Source organism: Salvelinus fontinalis, chromosome 26, assembly GCF_029448725.1.
Source record: "Salvelinus fontinalis isolate EN_2023a chromosome 26, ASM2944872v1, whole genome shotgun sequence".
NCBI lineage: Eukaryota > Metazoa > Chordata > Actinopteri > Salmoniformes > Salmonidae > Salvelinus > Salvelinus fontinalis.
Genome location: NC_074690.1, coordinates 36095004 through 36112984, shown reverse-complemented (window position 1 = coordinate 36112984; position 17981 = coordinate 36095004). Strand labels below are relative to the sequence as shown.

At 40.1% G+C, this 17981-nt stretch overlaps 2 protein-coding genes across 2 annotated transcripts; both read left to right on the top strand.

Moving 5' to 3' along the window:
- Window positions 1–4127: 4127 nt before the first annotated feature.
- LOC129824201 (B-cell lymphoma/leukemia 10-like) lies at window positions 4128–8427 on the top strand. The gene is made up of 3 exons (XM_055883660.1): window positions 4128–4865; window positions 5851–6139; window positions 6352–8427. Exons 1-3 carry the CDS (start codon window positions 4815–4817, stop codon window positions 6813–6815), a joined length of 804 nt encoding a protein of 267 aa, XP_055739635.1. The 5' UTR covers window positions 4128–4814; the 3' UTR covers window positions 6816–8427.
- A 2234-nt stretch (window positions 8428–10661) lies between these two features.
- mcoln3a (mucolipin TRP cation channel 3a) lies at window positions 10662–15855 on the top strand. The gene is made up of 12 exons (XM_055884231.1): window positions 10662–10912; window positions 11215–11382; window positions 11712–11865; window positions 12906–12987; window positions 13088–13184; window positions 13483–13582; window positions 13918–14027; window positions 14215–14364; window positions 14448–14549; window positions 14717–14839; window positions 15060–15266; window positions 15500–15855. The coding sequence occupies exons 1-12, from the start codon at window positions 10676–10678 to the stop codon at window positions 15626–15628; spliced, it is 1659 nt and encodes a 552-aa protein (XP_055740206.1). The 5' UTR covers window positions 10662–10675; the 3' UTR covers window positions 15629–15855.
- The last annotated feature ends 2126 nt before the right edge of the window (window positions 15856–17981 follow it).

Sequence of the window (17981 nt, the reverse complement as noted above, 5' to 3'; positions counted from 1 at the left end):
TTGGAGGGAGTTGAAAGTCCGTGTTGCCCAGCAACAGCCCCAAAAGATCACTGCTCTAGAGGAGATCTGCATGGAGGAATGGGCCAAAATACCAGCAACAGTGTGTGAAAACCTTGTGAAGACTTACAGAAAACGTTTGACCTCTGTCATTGCCAACAAAGGGTATATAACAAAGTATTGAGATAAACTTTGTTATTGACCAAATACTTATTTTCCACCATAATTTGCAAATAAATTCATTAAAAATCCTACAATGTGATTTTCTGGATTTTTTTTCCTCATTTTGTCTGTCATAGTTGAAGTGTACCTATGATGAAAATGACAGGCCTCTCTCATCTTTTTAAGTGGGAGAACTTGCACAATTGGTGGCTGACTAAATACTTTTTTGCCCCACTGTATAGGCCAATTGGTGCCATTCTTCTTGACCAAGTTACTCGTGGCCTCTAGTTTCACCTATGTGAAGCTAGCCACAATAGTGGAACTTGCTGTTTGTCTTCAAATTAAAAGTCACATATCAAAAGTTATGCAAATGGTTACAAATAGTAGAGTAATGCTAGTCAAAGTCCCACAATATGAGCCATGTTGCTAATATGTGTGTAATCTTCACTGTTGTGTTCTGTGGGTGTCACTGAGAAGACTGATACCCAATTTCATTTATCCACAATTCATAGGTAAGGCTGTACAGTGCAATGTGAATGTCCAATATACATAGTAAGTTGATTGGTAAGCTTAATGTGGCTCATTTCACAGTGGTTTCAGAGTCCCGCAATATGAGCTATGATGCTAATATTTGTGTAATCTCTTCACAGTTGTGTTCTGTGGGTGTCATTGAGTAGACTGATACCCAATTTCATTGATTCACAATCCATAAGTAAAGCTGTACAGACTAATATTGTCACACCCTGATCTGTTTCCTGCCTTTGTGATTGTCTCCACCCATCTCCAGGTGTCACCTGTTTTCCCCATTAGCCCCTGGGTATTTATTCCTTTGTTCTCCGTTTGTCTGTTGCCAGTTCGCCTTGTCTTGTCAACCAGCATGTTGTCTGTGCTCCTGTTTTTTCCTTATCTCCGTTTTTCTAGTCCTCCCGGTTTTGACCCTTGCTTGCCCTGACTCTGAGCCCGCCTGCCTGACCATTCTGACTGCCCTGACCTCGAGCCTGCCTGCCACTCTGTACCTCCTGAACTCTGACCTGGTTTATGATATTTTGCCTGTCCACGACCTGCCTCTTGTTGCCCCTTGGAATATAATACATATCAGAGACGAACCATCTGCCTCCCGTGTCTGCATCTGGGTCTCGCCCTGTATCATATAAATATCCATGTCAATATGCACAATAGGCTGACTGGGGAAGTGATTTCCCACAGTCAAAGTCCCGCAATAAGAACTACTACGCTAATATTTGTGTAAACTCTTCACAGTTGTGTTCTGTGGGTGTCAATGAGTATACTGATACTCCATTTCACTGATCCACAATTCATAGGTAAGACCGTACAGTGAATGCAATTCTGAAGTCTAATACATCCACAGTGCGATTTCAACTGATTTTCACAAATTAACTAATAATTGTGTTTCATTGAATTTATATAACAACATTCCAACCGTGTTTAGCAAGATCTAATGCAAATATGGCATGATTCCACTATTTGTTACCATTTGCATCGCTTTCAATTAGGGGCTTTTATTTTGAAGGCGAACCGCACGTTCCAGGTGGACGCTATGTGGGCACGCCTGGTGTCCAAAATGAATGATTTATGTCGCACAGCGAGAGTTGAGTGGGGACGAATGGATTCGGTTCAGTCAGTCTTGATAATGAGCCTTCCCCAGCCTCCTTAAAAAAAAAAAAAAGATTAACAAACAAATATCAACAAACAAAAGAGGAATAGTCACAAAGAACAAGCATACATACAAACTATTTACATTGCCAGGAATCCCCAGCTAGTTAGTTCCTGGTTGTGGCTAGAAACATCTAGCCTGGCTGATGATGAGCAACCCAATATACCAGCCTGGTCTCACTAGACGTAACGTAGTAAAGATAGGGCCAGGACACTCATTAGTAGATATGTTACATGTGGTATGGTTACATAAGACAGATTGTTACTTAAGGCAAAAACTAAAAGATGGTGGTTGGTAGGGGTGACGTATTACTTGAATGTCTAGCAACCCAATGTTGCCTGTTCAAATCTCATCACAGACAATTTTAGCTTATTAGAAACTTTTCAACTACTTGCTCCTATTTAGCTACTTTGCAACTACTTCCCCTTACCTTTGCTAACCCTTCCCCTTACCTTTTCACATGTCAGTTCCAAATATCTCTAACGGTCACCCCAGCGTGAGTTGTTTTATTCACGTGATGTCAGAATGCACTCACTGTTCCAAAATGTGATTGTTACACAACAGGACAGTTAACACGTGCTGCATGCTAATTATCTATAGGCTATGTTCCAACTTGTAAATGTCAAATTATTATTATTTTCTAACCGTTTTTATTGAGGTGTGTTCTGTCTCCTCATTGATTAACATTGAAGTAGGCCATTTCAGTGTTGAGGACAATTTATGTTTGAGGCTTTACTGAGCTGGACAAACTTTACTCTTCCAGGAGAGCTCAAGCACTAATTCCAGTGTTTCCGCAGATACAGTATGCAGACATTTGCGCAGTCTTGCACGAACTGGCACATTTTCTGGCTGGCACTTGCATTGCCTTCATTGTTTTCCTTACAAATAATAACTTTGGACATGTGTGTGTTCCTATCAAAGTAAGTGCCTTTTTTCTGTATATCGTGTTGTTTCTATTGTAGCATATGTATGTATGTATGTATGTATGTATGTATGTATGTATGTATGTATGTATGTATGTATGTATGTTTGTATGTATGTATGTATGGAGCATAATGTATTTACAGTTTTATTAACATGTTTTAAGTAATGCATTCTGATTATTGCATAGACTGTAATGGACACCTATGATGTGTGTAAAATATTTTTTTGAAGGTTGTACTGATTACAATGAGCTAATGCTAAGCTATTTGCCAGCCATGTGTGGCGCCATCTTTGTTGACATTATACAATGCATTCTGGGTGTCACGTAAACATCTGTCAGACCAAAGATGTTAGAATGAAGAGGTTAACCTTTTCACATGTACCAACAAACGGGTGTGATCATTCTACAGTGGTCCCTGCAGCGTACACTCAAACCGGTGTGATTAGAATGCTTATTGCAATGTAACAGTATAGCTTCTGTCCCTCTCCTCACCTCTACCTGGGCTCAAACCAGGGACCCTCTGCACACATAGACAACAGTCACCCTCGAAGCATCGTTACCCATTGCTCCACAAAAGCCGTGACCCTTGCAGAGCAAGGGAAACAACTACTTCAAGGTCTCAGAGCAAGTGACGTCACCGATTGAAACGCTATTAGCGCGCACCCCGTTAACTAGCTAGCTGTTTCACACATTTCACACTAGGACAAATGTAGCCTACATTTTCCGGTTTGGATGAGAATTGTGTTATGCTGTTGCTACTTCTGTGAATGTCTGAACATTGCATCCAAAAATAAACTGGTCACATTCAGGACATAAGGACTGTGTTTGTGCAAAATGCTTGTGAAAAATTTGTGTGGCCAGCTCAAATGCTGTCAATCAAAACTGGACGTTCTAAATAAGCATTCTAATCACACCTGTTTGAGTATACGCTGCAGGGACCACTGTAGAATGATCACACCCTTTTGTTTGTACATGTGAAAAAGTTAACCCTTTTAGCTAACCCTAACAGCAACCCTTCAACCTAACCTTAACCCTAACTCATAGCTTAGCTAACGTTAGCCACCTAGTTAGAATTCATAACATATCATACGTTTGGCAAATCTGTAACATATTGTACATTTTGAAAATTCGTAACATATAATACAAATTGTCATTTGTAACATATCATACGAAATGAGTGATGGACATCCACAAATTAATATATACCATACGAAAAGTAACATTTCATACTCAAGCCTGTCTCGAATTTATTACGAAATGTACTGAGACCAGGTTGCAACACAACACGTTGCATTGATTATTAACACCGGTTTGTCGTTATGTTAGCTAATTGGCCTGTCACGGTGACTTCCAGATGGTGTCCAATACTATTCTCTCTCCCCTCGACTTTTAACTAAGCCATGCTGTTGTTGTTGATAGCTAGCCAGCATAAACTAGCTAGCTGGGAAGGGCTCATCAGGACTACTGACTGAACCCATTCGTCTCCAATCGACTCTCAGCTGCGCGACAACGTCATCAATTTGGGCAGGCGAGTCTGCCCAAATTGTGGCTAGCTTCACATAGGTTCTAGTTTCTAGTTTCTGTTCGCCAAATTAGAAAAACAGGTCCCACTCTATGCTTCAGTTATTTGACCATGTCAAGCAAAAAAATAAGAAATCAGAGAATAACAATAGATTATTTGAACACTGGAATATGCTCTTCATCCCCGAATGGAAAAAACAGTGGTGATGCGATAGTAGCCGACTAGTATAGCACAACTGAATGAAAAACACTCATCATTCACTTGCCCATACATGACTTGCGTTAACTCATCCATGGAATCAGGAAGTAATAATTGGCAGCGGTTCACTAATGAAAAACGTATATTTACCGAGGCTCTGGAAGCTTCTGTTTTGTATCGGCAAATAACTAGACTATAGGCTATTAGACAAGAGTTACGCACTGGAAAATACAATATCCGTGTACCGGAGCCTATCTTTTGGTTAAAATATTTTTAGTGTGACATTTTATTCTCGTAAAGTACCCGGAAGACTTGCATTTGACACCTTAGGTAGGATGGATGTAACTCACCTGACAGAAGATGAAATGGCCGATATAAAAAAGGAAGTAAGTGGCCTATTTGTCTGACTGTCAATTCAACTGTTAGTGAGTTGGTTTTACAATAATTATTTACCATAAAGTTATTAACTTAAAATGTTGAAATGCGCATAATAAAGAAGTGAAAGTAACCAACTTATGCCGCACCCTCTATAGGCTACCCCCATTTTCATAGAAGCCTATGTGTGTATAGTGTAAATAAAATTATTCTTTCGCGTATTATACCTAACCTGTTAGAGCCGATTTGGACATATTTGTATAAAAGACAGAACATACAGAGCTCCATGTACATTTGTGTAAATATATTAAATATTAATGTATATGATGAAATATTAGGTACGTACCTTTTATGATTTATATTTACCTGATTGAGATGTATTCATTTGTTGTTAGTGTAACTTAGTTCCCCCCCCCCCCCCCCGCCCCCTCTCGCCTATTCATTGTACTGTGGTAAGTGTGTTAGGATAAATGCTGGAAGTTGGGCCTTGGGGGGGAGGAGTCCTTGCTAGTTTTTTGACCATACAGACATACAAACAGGTCATGTTATGTATTTTCCATGTCAAGTAATCTCTGATTTAAGTTGATTAGATAATCTTTTTTTTTTGTTAGATATTAGAAGAATAAACCTTTTTGTTGCACCATATCCCTGGATCTCATTGAATGTTTTGGCCGCTTGGAGACTTAGTGTGGACTGTATGCGTACGAAACAACCCCTCTTCAGGCTAGGGCTATGGTAAAGAGAAAAGGAAGCCACTACATAACCCATTAATATTAATGATTAACAAAGGCATGTCCGTACTTTAATCATTATTATCCCACGCATGTTTACCTGTCCTTCGGTGCATTTACAGTATAGCCGTCAGTAGTCAGTCCTCTGGTCACACACACTTGATAAAACATATGTCAATTAATACTGGCCCTATATAAGATACAGATAGTCGAGAACCCATCCTTCAACACCCCCACAGTTTCCATCTTGCTGTTCTCTGTCTAGGTCCTGACGAGGCTGCGGCCGTACCTTTGTGAAAAGATCCGGGCTGACCGTCATTTTGACTACCTGCGCTCGCGGAAGATCCTGACGCGAGACGACACAGAGGAGATCAGCTGCAGGATCACGCAGACCAAGAAAACAGGCTTGCTCCTGGACTACCTGGCTGAAAACCCTCGGGGACTGGACGCCCTGGTCGAGTCCATCCAACAAGGACGTACGCTCAACTTCCTGATTACCAAGATCACTGATGAAGTGCAGAAGGTGAAGAACGAGAAGATGGAGTCTCTCAGAGGTACGTTGTGTGTGTGTGTGTGTTCAAGTGGTTTTTTATTAATTTTTTGACAACATGTAATAGAGGAGGTTCGGTGAACCACACTTGAGTGACGGGTAACCTTGCCTGAGACCTGACTGTGTGTTAGCTCCCCGAGCTAATAGGCTTTAGCTCAGTAGTCTTTCACTGTCTTAGTACCATTATCATGACCATCTCCCATTGGCCCTCTACAGCAGGGGCATCCAGTTCCACCTCGGGCTTCCTGCCAACTCAGGACACATCCGGGGTCAATAAAGACCTCTCCAGGACACTGTCATATGAGTCCAACCTGGCATCCACATTGTTTTACAACGGAAAGGGGGGCCCATCCACCTCTGACGCCCTAAGTTTCCTCAACCGGCCCGCTGCCTCCAGCCATGGGAAGGAGGTGTTGTCATCCATGCGAGGGGGTAGCATGGCTGTGTCTTCATCCCAGGTCTCTTCCACACTGCCCAGGCCTGGAGACCCAGGGGCTCCCCCCCTGCCGCAGGAAGTGCTGCTACTGCCAGAGGCCTCATCTAACATGGACGCTGGACCACACAGGAGCACGGCGATCAGCGGAGGGGACGTCAACTTCCAGCCCCTGAGGTCACGCTCCACACTCACTTCCATGTCATACAGGGACCTCTCACCTCAGCCCCCACCAAAATCTTACTGAGACCCCCCACCCTGGACTACTTCCCAGCATTACTCATAACAAACATTCACTCTTCAAATGTGTTGTTTGTACCAGTGTATGTGTTTTATCAATGGTTTTAGTTAAGTGATACTTTACAAGTTACTATTTGTTTAAAGTATGTTCCATGCCTTACATTATACACTGGGTCATCCGAAAGCTGGACAAACCTATTTTGGGTTCAATATGAAACAAGTAACTGCTTACTAATGATGCCTCAATCATAAGCTGTACCCTCATGAATTTTACTCTGCTTATATCAAGTCCTCTTTTGTAAAATGCCCCTTCCTTACACATAGAGAGAGTTGGGTTGAGACATAGTGCTTTCAGAAAGTATTCATACCCCTTGACTTATTGTGGTACAGCCTGAATTCAAAATGTATTAAATACAATAAAAATCTCGCCTATCTACACACAATACCCCACAATGACAATTTTTGCAAATTTATTGAAAATGAAATATAGAAATATCTCATTTACATAAGTATTCACACCCCTGAGTCAATACGTTATAGAAGCACCTTTGGCAGTGATTACAGCTGTGAGTCTTTCTGGGTAAGTCTCTAAGAGCTTTCCCACACTTGGATTGTGCAACATTTGGCCGTTATTGTTTTCATAATTCTTCAAGCTCTGTCTATTTGTTGTTGATCATTGCTAGACATACCATTTTCAAGTCTTGCCCTAGATTTCCAAGTAGATTTAAGTCTAAACTGTAACTCTGCCAGTCAAGAACTTTCACTGTCTTCTTGGTAACCAGGTTTAACTATAGGATTTGCCTGTGCTTAGCTCCATTCTGTTTATTGTCCTTAACGATTACAAGCATACCCATAACATGCAGCCACCACTCTGCTTGAAAATTTGGAGCGTGGCACTCAGTAATGTGTTGTAATGGATTTGACCCAAACATAACTTTGTATTCAGGACAAAAAGTGAATTGCTTTGCCACATTTTTCTGTGCCTTGTTGCAAACAGGATGCATGTTTTGGAATTTATGTATTCTGTCAATTATGTTAATATTGTGGAGTAACTACAATGTTGTTCCATCCCCAGTTTTCTATCACAGTCATTAAACTCTGTCACCATTTGCCTCATGGTGAAATCCCTGAGCAGTTTCTTTCCTCTCCGGCAACTGAGTTACGAAGGATGCCTGTATCTTTGTAGTGACTGGGTGTATTGATACACCATACAAAGTGTAATTATGCTCAAAGTGATATTCAATGTCTGCTTTTTTTTACCCATCTATCAATAGGTGTCCTTTGCGAGGCATTGGAAAACCTCCCTGGTCTATGTGGTTTACATTTTTTACATTTTAGTAGATGCTCTTAGCCATAGCGACTTACAGTATTTTGTGCTTACATTGTTTTTTTGGGGGGTTTTTTCATACTGGTCATTGGTGGGATTCGAACCCCACAACCTCAACTGAGGGACCTTACAGAGAATTATATGTGTTTGGTACAGAGATGAGGTAGTCATTCAAAAATCATGTTAAGCACTATTATTTCACATAGAGTTCATGCAACTTATTATGTGACTTGTTAAGCAATTTTTACTCCTGAATTTATTTAGGTGTGCCATAATAAAGGGGTTGAATACTTATTGACTCAAGACATTTCATCTTTTCATTTTTAATACATTTTTAAACATTTCAAAAACACTGACATTATGGGGTATTTTGTGTATTCCAATGACAGAAGAAATCTCAATCTAATCCATTTTAAATGCAGACTGTATCAAAACAAAATGTGTAAAAAGTCAGGGGGTGTGAATACTTTCTGAAGGCACTAGGTTCACTTTATTCTGGACTTGGACTAAGGTCGCAGTAGGTCGTCATTCTCCAACACTGATCCTTTCCTATGAATTCTGGGTGAGTTCATGATTAACTGGCATCCATATCTATTAAACAATTATATATCTATGCTAGCATCAACATGCCACACCATGCCAGCTACAGTAGGGATTTGTCCTTGTAAGGATCCCAGATCATCAGAAGACGACTTCTCTGTATTTACACAAAACACTGGAATAAATTGTTCATCGTATGCATTTAGGCACACAAACTGTAGTTACAAAATGTGATAGGCCTACACTGAAATGGTTTGTTTTTACTCTTGACTAGAGTATTGTTATATTATTAAAGATTACTTTTCTTATTGTGATAGGGCATTAATGAGAAATGGTACAATGTTGTTATTATCAAAAAGAAGAATGATTATGTCATTTTAATAATTTTGATAATTGATGTGTCTACTTTTTATGTTGGAGATCTTGATCATTTAGATCTATAAATAAATCAAAGGAATATTGAGACACGAGACATTCCTAATTTCCGGTAAAATGTGTTCATGTTTGTTAAAGATCTGATGGCTCATAGAAATACATTCTATCCTTAGGCCTTCTGTATTTGGGAACTCGTTTTTTTGGAGGGGGAGGGGGGGGGGGGGGTGGACACATAGCAGCGGGATGCTGAGGGTGCTGCAGCACCCCCTGAGAAATGTGAATAAAATTCAATAAAAATGCAATAAAAAATATTCATAATCAACATCGTTGCCACTGTCTAATAACGGATGTAAAAAAAAGAATGATAGCAAAAATGTGTTATGTAAAAATTATTTCATACTCCACATTTAGGGGGGCCACAAGGGGGTCCAAAATTGTTGTCACAGGGGCACTTGCATTGTCCCCCAAACGCAACTGGTTGGGCCTTTACTAATCCTGTGTTAGCAGACCAATATAGTCATCTGTAGCAAGGGCAAAACATTTTTTAGTTAGAACATTCTCCTTTTCCACAAAAGTAGTGCAATGGGCCTTTACTAGTCCTTTATTAGCGGACCTATAGCCGTCTTTGGCACGGGGATCTTTTTTATTCCCCTCCAAACATCTTCCCGCTACTATGGAAAAAGAGGAAAACCGCAGAATGACGCGAGAGAATGACAGTCACAGTGATCGACTGTCTCCGTGTCTGTTCTATCCGATGTTGACAGAAAAAATAAACGTGCTTGTTCACGCACCAAACAATCTGCTCAGTAGAGCGCGGCAGGTGCATCTCTGGATCACAGGTAAATTATAAACCGTCGCCGTTCCATTTATGTTCCAACTTTTAGTAGGAATAACCTAGCAAAGTGTTATGATGATGACAAAGACAAAGATGAATACATTTAAATATTTAGATCAAATAGCGAGGTTGTATCTTGCTTTATATTTGGTGATTTGGGACAGTAAATGTTTTGTTTTTTTGCCACTTGTGTTAGACAGACTGTATCAATTGTAGTTGAACAGCAACTTTATGTGGTCCACATTACATTTTCCTACGTTTTACCAATATAAAGGTATTTTTAAAGTTGTTTATGTGTTTGCTCTGCTGTAGGCCTACATCTTCATGTTAATGAGTAATGGAAAATAAGAAGTGTTCGTAGATGTCACAGGCCAGTGTAATTTATCATGTTTTCGTGTAATTTATCATGTTTTAGTGTAATTTATGGAGCCCATGGGAGCATAAAAAGTGACAGCGACAGAAGTCATTGAATGCAGTCAAACCTGTTTAGATGAAGATCAAAATGAAAGGAATGGCTGAACTCTTTCTATTTCATCACATTATTCTGCACTTTCAGAAACATGTGTGTTTGACTCTGCCTGACTCTCTATATTAGTTTCAGTAGCCTAGTACTAGTTCATAATTCCAAGATGGTGAAATCATGTGTTTGACCAAACACCAGCTGAAATGACAATCAGAATGCTGATTCATTTTAACCACTGCCACTTCTTCCCTTGACCTTGGCTGTCATGTAAATCTGTGTGTGACTAATCGAGTGGTATCTACAGTATAGAAGGATCTCCTTGCCCAGATGGATGATGTGGAGCCACTTGTGCCCCAGGGGCCAGCAGAGGAGAGGAGCCCAAATGGCCACTGCACCCGATGCCCCATCTCCAGCCAGAGCCCCGGTGATTCCAAAGTGGTGGAAGACTTCAGGAGGAGGCTCAAGTACTTCTTTATGAACCCCTGTGAAAAATATAGAGCCAGGGGCCGGAAACCATGGAAACTAATGTTACAGATTCTGAAAATTGCCATCATCACGTTCCAGGTAGGCTACTGTAGAATACAGTGTAGGAGGAGACTTGGGCTACTACTGTCGGTCATGTAAAATATAGGTACAATATACCCGCCTAGAGAGAAGTGAAATACCCAAAGATTTAACCATTTCCCCATTAAACCATGACTGTGAGCCAAAGTGGCATTACACAATTATGGAAGTCCCTAGAAAGACCATGTCTAAAATCCAAAATATTTTATTCACTTAATAAAATGTAATACAATGAAAAATCTCAAATGCTTTGTTAGATGCATAATTGATGTATGTATCTATTACACGTTTGTTTTCCTCAGTTAATGTCTTTTGGATTGAGTAACGAGATGATGGTGACCTTTAAAGAGGAAAACCTGATTGTGTTTAAACACCTCTTCCTGAAAGAATATAAGGACCAACGTGTGGACAGATACGCAGTGTACACCAAAACAGATGTGTACGACCACATCTATTACATCATCGATAGGGTAATGTAGACTTCAAATTGCCTAAAAACAGCGAAGTCTTTCTCACTGCTTGTTCGCTACCAGTGTAAATGATATGTCTTATGTAGATTACAGCACAGTATTTAAAGGATACAGTAGCTGATTCACCGGTGTGTCATCTAAAATTGTTACACAGTCATATGAGACTTATCAAACAGTGGAGCACGGTGTTGTTTATAGTGAAACTATAGCTACCCTAAACATGTTGACAACAAAACAATATAGTGAATTTCCTCATTTGCTCCACCTGTGACAAATCTGGCCAAGAACATGGTTGTATATCATGTCTCACTATATTTTCCTTGTTTCAGTTTATAAACCTGCAGAACCTGACGGTAGGGAACCATGCGTATGAGAAGATAGAGGGCGAGTACACCCCTCTGACCCTCTGTCAGGAGTTCTTCAGGAAAGGCAGCATTTCCCCTGGCAACGACACCTTTGATATAGACCCACATGTAGACAAAGGTACAAGAGCACACCATTTCATTATGTATTTATTTTTTGTGATAGCCTCAAGTGTTCTATAAGAGAGGATAATAACATGGTTTAGATATCTTAAAAAATATATATGATAAGGGAGAATAATGTTTAGTTTTAATATATGCACACACATTGACTGGGAATAAACAGTATGTAAGTTATTTTGTTAGGTTAATCCATTCCATCTGTTAGATATCTGCTTACATGCTCAACTAAACACTGACCGTGGACTGTTTCTCCTATTTACAGATCTCTGGCTTCTCACCGCTGTCAGTGCCCAGATTCTTTATTGTTGTTGTAGTAGATTTACACTGAGTGTACAAAACATTAGGAACACCTTCCTAATTTTGAGTTGCACACCCTTATGCCCTCAGAACAGCCTCAATTTGTTGGGACATTGACTCTAGAAGGTGTTGAAAGTTTTCCACAGGGTTGCTGGCCCATGTTTACTCCAATGTTTCCCACAGCTGTTGTCAAGTTGGCTGGATGTCCTTTGGGTGGTGGACCATTCTTGACACACACGGAAAACTGTTGAGCATGAAAAACCCAGCAGCATTGCAGTTCTTGACACCCTCAAACTGGTGCGCCTGGCATCTACTACCATTCAAAGGCACTTAAATATTTTGTCTTGCCCATTCACCCTCTGAATGGCACACATACACAATACATATCTCAATTGTCTCAAGGCTTAAACATATTTTTTAACCTGTCTCTTCCCCTTCATCTACAACGATTGAAGTGGATTTGACAGGTGACATCAATAAGCGATCATAGCTTTCACCTGGATTCACCTGGTCAGTCTATGTCATGGAAAGAGCAGGTGTTCCTAATGTTATGTACACTCAGTGTATAGTATTTATCTCATTGTCAGTTCATTCGTGTGACTACAGAAACAGGAAGTTTGGGAATTGTTTGTAACCATTACAAGAGTTTCCACTGAATCTTAAGTGTAGAGACCTAAATGTGTCATGTCATTAAAGTGGATTAAAGTATATTATGAATACCTTTCTGTTTTTTCCTTACAGAATGTATTTCCGTATATCCTCTGGAGCCATTGGGGCATAAAACTTTGTCAAGAGACATTAACTTTTCTCTGGATTTTAAAAGGTGATTGACCAGACCAACAGTCAAACTGCAGTTGTCCCCCTACATTAGGTTTCTTTTGTTGTAGTCTGTAATCATAAATGTTTCTTTATCTCTCACTCAGGCTGTTGTCAGTAAACATCTACCTCACGTTGAAAGCCATCAACCTGCAGACAGTGCGCCACCACGAGCTCCCAGACTGTTATGCCTTTAGTATAATTGTAGGTGGTGGGTTGTATGACTCAGAAAACAACTTCTTCAAGCTCTTTTAGGCTTTTACGTGGGATGCAGCTGTCCTCTGTGTCAATGGAGAAGACAAATGGAAACCATTAGCGAGTCAACAAAGTTTACGCATTAATTTGTGTCATGGAATAACTAGTCAATTCTCAGTTTTCTAGTAATGGTCCATTTAAAATGTTACTTAAACCAGTCGAAATCCAGCTGCTGAAACCTGGATTCAGTCATCCTTGCTAGAACTCACTAGCAAATGATGTCTCTGTCTGACTTTATTTTTGGCAGATAATGTTTGACAATCGTGCGCACAGTGGGAGGATAAAGATTAACTTAGAAAATAATGTTGGAATCAATGAATGTAAAGACTGGAATGTTGCAAGCACTTGTAAGTATATCATAAGATCATCCCAGTATGTAAAAAAAAAAAAAATGCTTTGCTTCACAAACTGTTTTAGTTCAGTCAGCATACGATTTGTCTGAGTATAAGCTACATTCTTTGTGACCTCAGTAGTTAAGATTTAGAGTGTTTAGTGAGCTGAGTCAGACTGTCACGTCTTCTTATTTGTAACATACTGTAGTTCTAACATGGGCTGTGCCTCTCAATGCCAGAAGGAGGCACAATTTAAAACATTTAGGAAATGTTCAGAATGTTAATGTTCATCATCCTATCTGCATGGGGAAAAAGTGTCACTATCTAATTTACCGAATTTGAATTTGCAGCTGGGAAGAACAACCACCTCTTGCTGTTCGATTCCCTCGTCATCCTCGCCTGCTTTATCTCACTCATCTTGTGCACACGCTCAGTCTGCAAAGGATCTCAGCTCCAGTTTGTAAGTTAACAAGACCATTCTATAGGGGTAATAGGTTAAATATTAGGATTGTACATACCATGAATACGGTCAGGCATTCATACAATATACAAGTAGAAGCATACCCAGCTCATGATCGCCTACTCACTATAACAATAGCGTTAATATTGATGTGTTTTTGCTTATGGTGTGTGTTTCTCTCATTCAGCATTACACTGCGTTCTTCCACACCTACTTTGGTAAAACTGTGTCCTGGTCTGAGCGCATGGAGTTTGTGAACGGCTGGTATATTCTGATCATCGTCAGCGATACACTGACCATCGCTGGATCCGCCCTCAAAATAGGAATACAGACTAAGGTGTAGTGACTACACCTGAGCACATACCTTTTGTTCATGTGTCTGTATGTCCAATATTACATTCAAATTTCTGTATTTTTCAGGACCTTACAAACTATGATGTCTGCAGTATTTTGCTTGGGACATCCACAATGCTTGTCTGGGTTGGAGTTATCCGCTACCTGGGTTTCTTTAAGAAATATAACGTAAGGACTAACATAAGAAATGAACTCAATTTAACAGCAATGTTCCATCAGCACCACAGCAATGATTTGTTCTTTGAATAGGAACATTACAGTACACATAGTTCATAAAGGACTGCACATATTCAAATAGTGAAACATAGATGAGTAAGGTTCCTTGTTCCTCCTAGATCCTGATTCTGGCCCTAAGGGCAGCGTTTCCAAATGTGATCCGCTTCTCCTGCTGCGCTGGCTTGATCTACCTGGGCTACTGTTTCTGTGGCTGGATCGTTCTGGGGCCGTATCATGAGAAAGTAAGTAGGTACACTAAAAACCAAAAAGGTATACGGTACCTGTATATGTAGGCCCAAGATATTTTAGAATCCACATATATAAGGTCAGTCCAGTATATGAAGGGCTACAAATTTAACCAATGTGTTACAATGGTTTATTACGTATAACTAATACAAGTTTATAATCCTTTATAACACAACATACCTTAATGCAAAGTGTTACCAATTGATTTTCTACCAGTTCCGGACCTTGGACAAGGTGACGGAGTGCCTGTTCTCTCTGATCAACGGTGATGACTTGTACTCCACTTTCCAGAAGATGAGAGAGAAGAGATACATGGTGTGGCTGTTCAGCAGGCTCTACCTCTACTCCTTCCTCTCTCTCTTCATTTACATGGTGCTCAGTCTGTTCATTGCCCTCATCACAGACACATACGAGACCATCAAGGTCAGCTTTTGAATTAACATGGCATGACATAATCAAAAGTAACCATCCCTGTTTATCTTCTGTATGCCTGTTCAATGAGAAAATATCTACTTCAATGATCTGGTATGATGTTGCTTCTCCTTCCTGGTATATGTAACGTTACAGCACACAATACAGTGGTTATGTAACATGGTAATAGTATAGTACTGTATGTAAATGTTCAGAAAGTTAACTGCCATACTGTTTATTTTCAGCAACACCAGAAGGACAGAGTCCTGGTGTCCCAGCTGAAGGCCTTTGTGGCTGAGTGTAGAGACCAGCCTGACTCTGGGAAGTACAAGATAGACAAGGAACCCACCTGCTGCTGCTACTGCTTTGGATAGACCCTATAAAGTAGCCGTGTGTGTGTGTGTGTGTGTGTGTGCGTGTGCGTGTGCGTGTGCGTGTGCGTGTGCGTGTGTGTGTGTGTGTGTGTGTGTGTGTGTGTGTGTGTGTGTGTGTGTGTGTGTGTGTGTGTGTGTGTGTGTGTGTGTGTGTGTGTGACATATGTTAGTAGGCATTAAAGCTCTATTCATGTGTTGGGAAATGTATTTAAAAAATTGTTTAAAGTTTGTATATGTTGATCAATAAGGAATATATCATTTTTTTTATATTTGATTGTATTATGTAATTATGTATGAACAATTAAATTGCACAATGGGTGGTATTTTAATGTAACGTGACATTGTTTGTGTCACGCTTGTCGAAATGATTGGACCAAGGTGCAGCGTGGTGAGCGTACATATTTCTTTATTTTATATGTCGCCAACAAAACAAGAAACAACAAAAACGAACGTGAAGCTTACTAGGGCTATACAGGCCACTAACAAAGACAACTACCCACAAAATACAAAAGGAAAAAAGGCTGCCTAAGTATGATTCCCAATCAGAGACAACGATAGACAGCTGTCCCTGATTGAGAACCATACCCGGCCAAAGCATAGAAACACAGAACATAGAGTTTCCCACCCGAGTCACACCCTGACCAACAAAACATAGAGAATAAAAAGATCTCTACGGACAGGGCGTGACAGTTTGTGCTTGCATTTACTAGGTAACATAGTAGAGGAAATGTATGCATTCACTCATATCACTCATGGGTAGGCTAATTCAGTGGGCTAATGGCGAGTTTCCAATTAGGGTTTATCCTGGTGTTTTGCCTAAAAGACAGATTTTTCGGTTTCCGTATACATGGGCCGGCACCCGGGTCTCACTGGGCCATGGCTCCGAGGGATATGCCCAGACTTGGGTCCAAGCCCAGGCCCTGTGTACTTTTCATAACAATGGCTAACTGTGAACTTCAACACCTTCTCACAAAGCAACTGTCTTGAATGATGCAGAGGTTGTTGATTCTGCTCCCCCCAAGTCTTTAGTGTCACACTCCTGATGGAAACACAATTACACTAGAGCAGGTGTTCTCAAACTTTTGGGCATGGTGGGCCAAAATATAATCTGAGTGGTGGGTCAAGGCTCAAACAAATAGACATTATGTATTTAGAGATCGTGACCATGGGACTATGAAGGTCTGTCTACGCAAAGCATAGTTCTGAGATAATAATTATCAACATTTTCACATCCCAGATCTCAGAACTGTTTTGTAGTGAATTATTTTTTCATAACCCATTAAGGTCCTCACCTTAAAGATACCTAAAGTGCAGAATATCAAAATCCTGAGACATTTGTAAATCAGTTTCTTTAGGGGGGTGCAATCTCAGATACAGTATAACCTTGTGGCTCTGAAATGTCAATCTGGGTTCAGCAATAAGGTTCTATCTAACACTTCTGAATTTGTTTTTAAGAAAACTGTAACTATTTGAATACACTCATTATAGAATAATACTATTTTACCAAGATTGAGTCATAACACATCATCAGTATTATGATCATCAGACAAATTACAATAATCACTGAACAATGATATAACATAACATAATAACAACATAATTTACTTTAAGATGTCTGACAGTGTTGCTTTTTGCTTGCGTGTGTCACGTTCTGACCGTAGTTTCTTTTTTATGTCTTTGTGTTAGGTTGGTCAGGGCGTGAGTTGGGGTGGGTAGTCTATGTTCTTTTTTCTATGTTAATATATTTCTGTGTTTGGCCTGGTATGGTTCTCAATCAGAGGCAGCTGTCGATCATTGTCTCTGATTGAGAATCATACTTAGGTAGCCTGTTTTCCCCATTTTGGTTGTGGGTGTTTATTTTCTGTTTAGTGTCTGTTCACCTTGCAGAACTGTTTCGTTTTCTCATCGTTGTTATTTTGTGTAGTGTTCAGTTTTAAATTAAAATATGACGAACACTTACCACGCTGCATTTTGGTCCTCTTCTCCTTCACCAGACGAGAATCGTTACAGCGTGCTATTATTGCTGGCTAGACTATACTACATCTTACAGCGCCAAGTTCAAATGGGTTTATGCACTTAGAACGTTCAGGTTTCGTTCACTTCTCTTTTTTTCCACTTAACATTTGTTTTTTGAATATGTTTCAAATGACTTGATTATGGGAAAGGTGTAACAATTTGTCTTTGCAGCAGTAAGTCAATAAAATTGCATCAGAATGGTATTGGAAGGTTCAGGAAAACATCAGAGCTCATCAGGCAGAAGCGCCTTTAGCCTTTTGGTGTCCCCAAGCGAGATTTGGTTTGGTGTCCCTACCCCCTCCCTCTCTTGGCAGTGGATATTTTTGTTGTTGTTGTA

What these genes read in the sequence shown, in the direction of transcription:
- LOC129824201 (XM_055883660.1), top strand. Translation starts at nt 4,815, where the DNA reads ATGGATGTAACTCACCTGACAGAAGATGAAATGGCCGATATAAAAAAG. An exon ending in TGGCCGATATAAAAAAGGAA is followed by an intron (nt 4,866 to 5,850) that starts GTAAGTGGCCTA and finishes TTCTCTGTCTAG; the next exon opens with GTCCTGACGAGGCTGCGGCC. An exon ending in GAAGATGGAGTCTCTCAGAG is followed by an intron (nt 6,140 to 6,351) that starts GTACGTTGTGTG and finishes GGCCCTCTACAG; the next exon opens with CAGGGGCATCCAGTTCCACC.
- mcoln3a (XM_055884231.1), top strand. Translation starts at nt 10,676, where the DNA reads ATGGATGATGTGGAGCCACTTGTGCCCCAGGGGCCAGCAGAGGAGAGG. An exon ending in CTGGAATGTTGCAAGCACTT is followed by an intron (nt 13,583 to 13,917) that starts GTAAGTATATCA and finishes TTGAATTTGCAG; the next exon opens with CTGGGAAGAACAACCACCTC. An exon ending in AAGGATCTCAGCTCCAGTTT is followed by an intron (nt 14,028 to 14,214) that starts GTAAGTTAACAA and finishes TCTCTCATTCAG; the next exon opens with CATTACACTGCGTTCTTCCA.